This window comes from Brachypodium distachyon, chromosome 3 (assembly GCF_000005505.3).
Source record: "Brachypodium distachyon strain Bd21 chromosome 3, Brachypodium_distachyon_v3.0, whole genome shotgun sequence".
Taxonomy (NCBI): Eukaryota; Viridiplantae; Streptophyta; class Magnoliopsida; order Poales; family Poaceae; genus Brachypodium; species Brachypodium distachyon.
In genome coordinates this window covers 57,118,338-57,126,657 of record NC_016133.3, presented here as the reverse complement: position 1 = coordinate 57,126,657, position 8,320 = coordinate 57,118,338, and the positions used below count along the sequence as shown (strand labels likewise).

The following is an 8,320-nucleotide window of genomic DNA, read 5'->3' as shown; positions in this document are numbered from 1 at the left end:
CAGCTTGATCATGCCTGTTCAGCGCTTTCGTGTTTCGTATCTATGCAGTGTGTGTATGCAACCGACTGATCCCCCTTCCCCTTGAATCAGAATAAGCCAAAGATCCCCGTCAGAAACTACTTGGATACACAGGCCGCCTAACAGCATGAGAAAGTGACAAAACGTTCACGCCCCTGCTCATCCTGATCTGTTTCGTGCTCTTTTCTTGATGTCACCACCCGACCGAGATACGGGGGACATGAGCGGTGCATTTGTGATTTGTCAGGCGGGCAGGCAAACCCAAGGCTGGAAACCGAGCACGTATTTATTGGTGGAGTCTGGAACTCTGCACCCGGCCGGCCGAATCGGATCACCGGGCCGGACACGCCAATGAAATCTCAGCCAGGGATATGCATGCTATGGCTCGCGTTGTCGCGAAATGATACTCAATTTTTATTGCTCTACTAGTATCACCAATTTCGTACATCTCGATCTCGGCACGGCCAATTTGGCCGTCCACCACCCGATCGATACTCACTTCACTAATACTAGTATGTACAGGGGAACTCGAGAGAATTCCGACCCACATCACTCAGCACCACGCTAAGCGCCCACATTGCTCACCACGTACTTGCTCAGAAGACGAGGCAGGACTTGTCGAGGTCATACCCCATCTTCTCTAACGCCGGCCTTACCGTGCACTCGATCATCGCCGGCGGCCCACAGACAAGCGCGAGCGTCTCGCCATCGCCACCCAACGGCAAATGCTCCCTGAGCACGCGCTCGTCCACCCTCCCCACGCCGTACTCCCACGAGTCCTCCGGCCGCGCCACATTGCTCACCACGTACCACACCTTGAGCCTCCCCGGGTGCTCGGCAGCCCACCGGTCGATCTCCTCCCTTAACAGCATGTCATCCTCCGTCCGGTTCGCGTACACCAAGTGCATCTCCGTGCCGTCCTCTTCGTCCCCAAGCACGGCCTGGATCACCTGGTACACCGGCGTGATCCCGGTCCCTCCGGCCACCATGGCGAGCCGCCGCGCGACTCTCCGCTCTCCGCCGACCACGAATTCCCCGCGGCCCAAGTACTCGATGTGGCCCACGGGCCCCTTGATGTCGACGCAGGCGCCGAGCGGCAGCGACTCCAGGTGCTGCGACATGAGCCCGCCGCCCGGGAACTTTGGGTCCTCCCCCTTGAAGTATATCTTGATCAACAGCTCCACGTGTCCGGATTCCTCCGGGGAGCTCGTCGGCGTGTACGCGCGCATGCAGAGCTTGCCGCCGGTCGTCGCGCACACGTACACGTGTTTTCCGACGGGGAGCCCGAGCTTCTGGTCCGGCGACGGCAGCGCGAGCCGGAACAGGCGCACGTTGCGGGACACGCTCTTCTTCCCCACGAGCTTGCACCGCACTTTCTCCCTCGGGTTCGCCAGCGCCACGGCACTACTACTGGAACTCGAGATGATTACTTGCTGGGGTACTACTGTTGGGGGGGGTTCGGCGATGGCATTGAGGTCGGCATGGCTGCTCTGGGGCGAGCTGTAATCGGCACCCGTGGCGATGAGCTCGCCGACGCGGTACATCTCGAGGAGGCCCCGGGCCTTGGCGGAGTGGATGGCGTCGAACTCCTCGGTGCAGTCGGTGCCGGCGTTGATGAGGATGCTGTCGGCGCCGCCGGGGTGGTCCTTGAGGAACCCCGTGCAGTCGTACACGTGCCCGTGCACCACGATCCACGCCGACTCCCTGGACGCGTGCCGGCGCACCTCGGACATGGCGTAGTACCGCGAGTTTGCGGCTGCCACGGCCATGAATGGCGTGGAAGTGCTCCGCTTGAGAGTGCCCTGGGAGGTCTCGGAGGTGGAAGTGTCCATGTGCTTCTGCCGCGCCATCCAGCCGCCCGGCTGGTTGCCGGGCTGCGTCGGGTGCTCGAACACCAGCCCGATCTCGCCCTTGTGCGGGCGGCACACGTTGATCTTGACCCGGAACCAGCAGTTGTTCATCATGCCCATCAGGTTCCAGATGAGCTTCTCGGGTTGGGTGTTCATGGCCTCGTCCCAGGCCCGGACGGCCATCTCCTTGGCTCCTAGAAGTTCCAGCACCTCCACTTCTACTGACCAGAAACACCAGCACCAGTACTTGCCGTATTTTGTTGGCCGCTCCGGGTGCTCCAGCGCGCACACCTGCCACGTCTCGCCGCCGTCCAGGGTCACCTCCACCCGTGTTACCTTCCGTCCACCACCTGAAAATCAATCAAACACACACGGTAACTCCACTGGATACTCAAAATGAACTCTTATCGAATGCACGTCGGCTAGAAGCTGCTGGAATTCTGGAAAGAGCATGCAGGCCCAAAACAAGTCCCGAGACGAGATGTGACTAGAAACCGTGTAGTACTAGGTACGGGGTATCAGACAGATATGGGGAGGGGTGACGTCACTGGGATGACGACAGGCTGCTTCAGCTTGGAGGGAGACTCACCGGAGTAGGCGTATCCCTTCATCGTATACGGCTTCTGCGTCGTGAGCGCGTTGATGGGCAGCACCTCGTCGTGCCCCGGCGTGGCGATCACCGAGTTGATGTTGAGCTCGTTGATCATGCACTCCGGCTTGTACCACCAAGCTGCTCCATCCAAAACCAAAACACCGTTAAATTACGCCCAAACAACCGTGTCATGTCGGCTGTTGGCGAGCGTTATTAATCTAGCGAGGATTGGAGCAAATTATATGTACCTTCGGCATTGGCGAGCTCGGCGTCGACGTGGGACGGGAGCACGCGGTTGTCCCGATAATGGTAGTAGCTCTCAGACTCGTTACAGGCCACAACGATGCGCTTGAGCCACTTGACCATTCTCCCCCCGATGAACCCCGGCACGATGACCCGCACGGGGAACCCATGGTCGGGGGCCAGCGGCTCGCCGTTCTGCATGTAGGCAAGGATGACATCCCGGGCCGGGTCCATGGCCACGGCCCTACGGAGGCTCGTGCCGTACTTGCACCCGCCGCCTCCGGGGAGATCCTCGGCACCTTCAAAGCACACGTTATGGGCCCCCGAGTCCCCCGAGCGGCCCATGACGCCGCACCGGCGGAGCACGTCGCGGAGCCTGGCCCCGCGCCACACGGAGGTCGACACGGCGCCGGGCCCCCAGTTGAAGCCCACGGACTGGCGCACCATGTTCTGCTCCTTGCGCCGGTTCCCCGCGCACACCAGCGTCACGGGGAACTCCACGGCCTCGAACTCCGTCGCCAGCTGCTCCATGGTGAGCTTCATGGGCCGCTTGACGAGCCCCGTGATCTCGACCGTCCATGTGGCCCAGTCGGCCTTGGGCACGGCGCCGTGGTTGCGCACGTAGTGGAGCGGCGCCGGGGTGATGAAGCCGTGGGACATGAGCCTGGGGAGAGGCGGCTCTGAGTTGAACGGGTGCTTGCCGGTGAGCCGGACTAAGGCCGGGTGGCGCCGGACCCACGCGTCAGAGGTCGCCTCATCTCGCGGGTCTCTGACGGGCGGGTCCACCTCGAGGCGTGGGCGGTAGAGGGATCGCCAGTCCGGGGGGATGTTGTCTTCGTCGTCGGAGTCGGAGTACTCGCGGTGGTTGCCGCCGGAGTTGGAGGAGAAGAGGTCGAAGGTGAGCTTGTTGTTGGGCTGCGCATTGCTTGGCCATGGGTGCGTGGACGCCTGACGGTTGTAATCGACGGTGGTCGCCATTGGTCGTTGATTTGGTTGCAGGCAGCTCGTTGGTAACTAGCTAGGCAGGTGAGTGATACTTCGAGCTAGCTTGGGATGCTTTAGAAGAGGTCAGAATGGAGTCTGCTCTTGGAAGCTGTGGAGATGGAGGGGCGGGGTTTATATAGGGAAGGGAACGGGAGGGAATTAAAAGGCGTCTTCGTCTAGTATAGTAAACACTAGTGCCGTGTGGTGCCAACTTGATAGTTCTGCTGATGCACGCATACACTGATACAGTAAACAGCCAGTCGACGTCACAACAGGGGCAGGCTGCGTTTGCTGGGATTTTCCTCTGGATTTGGGGGCGTTTCCAGCCTTGACAAAATCTTCCTCCCGGTGCTGTCACCAAAGCTTGTTTAAGCCCCGTTGTTAGTCAGCTATCTCTGCTTTGGCTCGCGCGGGCAAATTACGTACTGAGACCGGCCACCGTCGCTCAGCTTTTACTGCAGGACGTCCGTAATTAAACACGGTTTTGGTCCGTTCCAAGGGAGAGAAAAGAAAAAATGGACAGTACGCTGGTAACGCCGTGGCAAAATCAGAGTGTCTCTCATGTCTCATCCCATATGGCCCCGGTTTAATTTGGGTGCAGTGCGAGAAAAAGGAGCCGGCTTCGGGTCAGGTGGTGCAGGTGTAGCCACCCCCGAATGAAACTCGCCCTGGAAATGGCCTTGCCCGGGTGATTCTAGTTTCATATCCATGGGGACACCAATACAGACCAATGTCGATCGCCTGTCAACCCTTCTTTCCTGCGTCCTTTTCGCTTCTTCCAACGATCATATACTATAGTAATACTCCAGTACTCTGCATCGTTCTGATCGGCGAATCCAACCAGCCGACCTCCATTAGCTATGATGATTGGTAAGATGACAGGTGCTGAACTGCTGATCGATCTCTGCGTGCGTGTTGGCGCTAACAGTGCAAGCGTGTGCGACTCGTCCGTTCATGCCGTGTGTCTACGGCGATGCCTAGAAGCGTCGTCGTTCATTCAAGTACAATGTATTTGTCTTGGCCCGATCGAGAGGGTGAGTAAAGTTTTTGGAACTGATGGGGGATCAATCGCGTCTCAAGTCAAGTGACCTCTGCACTCTCCATAGCAGGCACCATCCCTCTTAAAAAACTGCAGGGGGCAGTGCCTACTAGCGTAGTTTTCTCGCACCCCAAAAGAATACTCCTAGAAAACGAACTCAAAAGTCAAACCACAAAAGCGCGGCGGCACTACTACTGCTCCGGTTCTGTCTCACTAACCTGGCAACGACAATGTTTCTATTAATCTAAGCAACGGTGCAAAACACAGGGGCGGAGGTAGAGGAATATTTATCCAGGTGCACAAACTTTAACCTGGTGCACTTTGCGCACCACAACTTGGTGCAGTAGACAATTGCAAGGCTTAACCACTACTGAAATATTTCTTGGACACTGATTCCTGTGCACTAGGCGAAGCTCAAGTAGCTCCGCCCCTGGCAAAACAGTATCTTAATCTCGCAGCATAGGATATCTGAAGATACTTTCCCACCCAAAAAAAGGATAATCTTTGTTTGTTCAAACTAAATCATTGAGTCGACACAGCATCATAGCAGCAGAAGCCAGAAGCGGTAATTTTTTAAGAGAAGCTGTAATTAGCAACTCGTTGGCGCATGGCATTTTCCAACGGCCAAGTAACCCGGGCGCGAGGAGCCAGCCAGGAGGACGGATCCTTTAACCTTCCAGCATTCAGCAACCGATCGATTGCTGAATAGTTGTCAGCTCTGATCAGAGGACTGGTTGGTTGGTTGCTTCGCCTTGCCTCTGGCCGTCGCCAAGGGCCAGGGCCGGAGATAGCTATTGTTGGCACGTACTTCCTCCGTCTCGTATGCCTCTCTATATCATCAATTTAGCTAACTAAACATAAATTAAGTAATTAAAAGTTATATCATTAGAAAGTTTTTTCGATAACGAATCTAATGATATACTTTTTTTAAGAAATATACATTTAATTAATCAAATTAAGAATTTATGAACGCGTTCATAACTCGTAATATTATGGGACGTGCTACGAACCAACGTGTACGTTGTTGCAGTGGGCAGTCTGGCTTTGGCTTTGCGGTCTCGGCCGATGGCTTCTTCCGGAGTTCGAGCCTTCCCCGGTTGACGGCTTGGCAGCGCAATGCCATCTGGACTCTGTAGATCTCTCTAGCTTTTCTGGCTTTGGTGTCTTGCCTGCAGCAACCCCACCTCTGCTTCGGCCGCCAGGTTTCAGAAAACGTGGTGCCGCTGTGCCGTGAGGCTGACACTTCCAGTGGATCGTTGCACGGAACTGCGTAGTGGTGGTTTTCGTGGAATCGACTGGACAGTTGACACTTGAGAAGAAAATGATGTCACGCTGTTCCTTAACTTTCTTTTGTTCAAACCCACAAAATGATGTTGCTGAACTTCCTTCAGTTCAAACAAACATCACTAATTACAGAGTGGGGGGACTAGCCTGCCAGCTGAAGTCTTGTCACCACATTGTGCGCAGTGGCTTAATGGTTGTCATGCACATCAACATGATTTTTTTGTAATTTACTCGACGAGTAGGGTGCATGGTGCATGCACCAGGCAGAGCATAGACGCCCGGCCAGACCATCATTAGACAATCGAAACAACTTGCACCGGTATGCATAACTTTATGCGAGGTTGTTCTCATGGGCGGATCCAGTGTATGAGCAGTGGGGGCAATGATCCCACTCAATTTTGATACACCGGTACAAATGCTAGATTTTCATCATTAATGTCTCCTTTAAATTAAGTTACAGCTTCTTAAAAAGTCTAAGTGTCTTCTCTTAACTTCTCTTCTGGCTCCGCCCATGACTTGTTCTCGTGCTGGATACATCGGTAGTAGTACATCACAATCACAATCCAGCTTGAGCCTGCCTGCCCGTCCAATTTTTCGTTATGTTTTATGTAATGTATGCAACTGACAGATTCCACTCGAATCAGAAATAAGCAAAAGATCCCCGTCAGGAACTACCAGCTCGCGCCGGGAAAGCTCAGCACCGCTTAAGAAAATGCCTCGGGGCCTTGGCGTATTCCTATTCCCATACGGGAAAAAGAAAAAGGTCATGCATGCAGGGAGATGACTGCCAGAATATTCTCGCTTTTCACTATTCAAAAGAGAACCTTTTTCCCTTTGAAGAATCAGAAGAGAACAAATACGATGACGTCCCAGACGAATCAAAGTACAGAGGCAGAGCGAAAGCGGCGTATCGATGGATCGAGCTCAGCTCAGTCGATCGATTGGCCTCTTGGGGCAACTAAACAGCTGCTGCTTGGATGCACCGCCGCCCAACAACATGGAAAGTGATCACAAAGTGCATGCAGCTTTAATAAGGGTTTCATCAGGCCCTGTTGATCTTGATCTGTTCCGTGCTCTTTTTCTTGATGTCACAGGATCTGAGTTATCGACAAGAAAAAATATCTCCCCTCCTGGTTGGGATTTAGATACGGACTGCTAGCGTTTATGGACATGAACGTGGCATCTGGGATTTGTCAGGCGGGCGGCAGGCAAACCCAAGGCTGGGAATTGAGCACGTCTTCGTGTAGTTTGGCTGTTTGGGAACTCTGCGCCCGGCCGGGCCGAATCGGATCTAGCTCTTCGGGCCGGACAAGCCAATGAAATCTCAGCCAGGGATATGCTATTGCTTGCGTTGTCGCTCGTTTGGCCGATCGACGGGCGCCCGCCGCCGGTTTTCCTTGCAGGGGCATGTGTGCTAATTCACGGTGTGAAAAGCTTACATCACTGCTTCTCAAGTGTTGGAGGCTTAGAGGTAGCATGAGTTTTCTTCTTTTAAAATCGGCCTGCTACTAGCATTTCCTTTTTCGACCGATAAAAATACAACGAGGGGACAAAACACCACCGTACTTGCACAAAACCTCACTCGGCGACAACAACACACACGGGTGGGGTACGTGCCATTTCTTGTCCGCGTACTCCGATTAATACACATCAAATACTACTACTATCCCAATACTAACAAGACGAGCCCCACATGCCCACCCGTAGAAACGCGCAGTTGTTTACTCAAAAGCCATACGCAATATGCACGGGGTGACCCAGCGTTGCTCTGCAGCAGCTCCGTTGGTTCGGCTGCTCAAACCCCATAGGCCGTTTGGGCGCCCGAAAGGCCACCATTGCTCTTGCGTATTCGCGTTTCTCCGACCCGGCGGCTTCGACCAGGCCAACCAAGTACAAAAGGCTGCGACGCGGCAGCCGGCACGGCGCACCGCCTGACCTACAGGGTGCAGCCGGTGTCTGGTGCTTCAGGTCTGTGGCCGAAAGTTGAAAAACTAGCTGGACAGAGGTTGTTGGCAGGTTCACTTCACCCCGCCGGCTACTCGGTTTTGTCTCGAACGTAACATTGTTTAAGCTAGATGTGAACTTTTGTTGTCAGAGTAACACGATCTCACCATCACTGTAAAATGTCCATACAGGTTTTAGGGTACATACAACGGATGCGCTTGATCACAGGTCACGAAAGCCAGCCGACATGACAGGAAGCAACTATTTATGTGTTTTCAGCTTTGGCCTTTAAAACCAAAAGCATATAAAAAGGTCGCAAAGAAATGATGATTTTTTTTGCTTTCAAGCCAAATAAAAACCCACAAG

At 54.4% G+C, this 8,320-nt stretch overlaps 1 protein-coding gene across 1 annotated transcript; it reads right to left on the bottom strand.

Annotated features, from left to right (window-relative positions):
- Nucleotides 1-399: 399 nt before the first annotated feature.
- LOC100827784 (nitrate reductase [NAD(P)H]) lies at nt 400-3,788 on the bottom strand. Its single transcript, XM_003570500.4, has 3 exons — nt 2,709-3,788; nt 2,458-2,598; nt 400-2,218 (listed from the first exon to the last, which is right to left on the bottom strand). The coding sequence occupies exons 1-3, from the start codon at nt 3,679-3,681 to the stop codon at nt 615-617; spliced, it is 2,718 nt and encodes a 905-aa protein (XP_003570548.1). The 5' UTR covers nt 3,682-3,788; the 3' UTR covers nt 400-614.
- Between the last annotated feature and the right edge of the window lie 4,532 nt (nt 3,789-8,320).

Excerpts from the sequence above, each read along its gene's own strand:
- LOC100827784 (XM_003570500.4), bottom strand. The coding sequence starts at position 3,681 with ATGGCGACCACCGTCGATTACAACCGTCAGGCGTCCACGCACCCATGG. Across the intron at positions 2,599-2,708 it reads CGAGCTCGCCAATGCCGAAG|CTTGGTGGTACAAGCCGGAG; the intron begins GTACATATAATT and ends TGGATGGAGCAG. Across the intron at positions 2,219-2,457 it reads GAAGGGATACGCCTACTCCG|GTGGTGGACGGAAGGTAACA; the intron begins GTGAGTCTCCCT and ends ATTGATTTTCAG.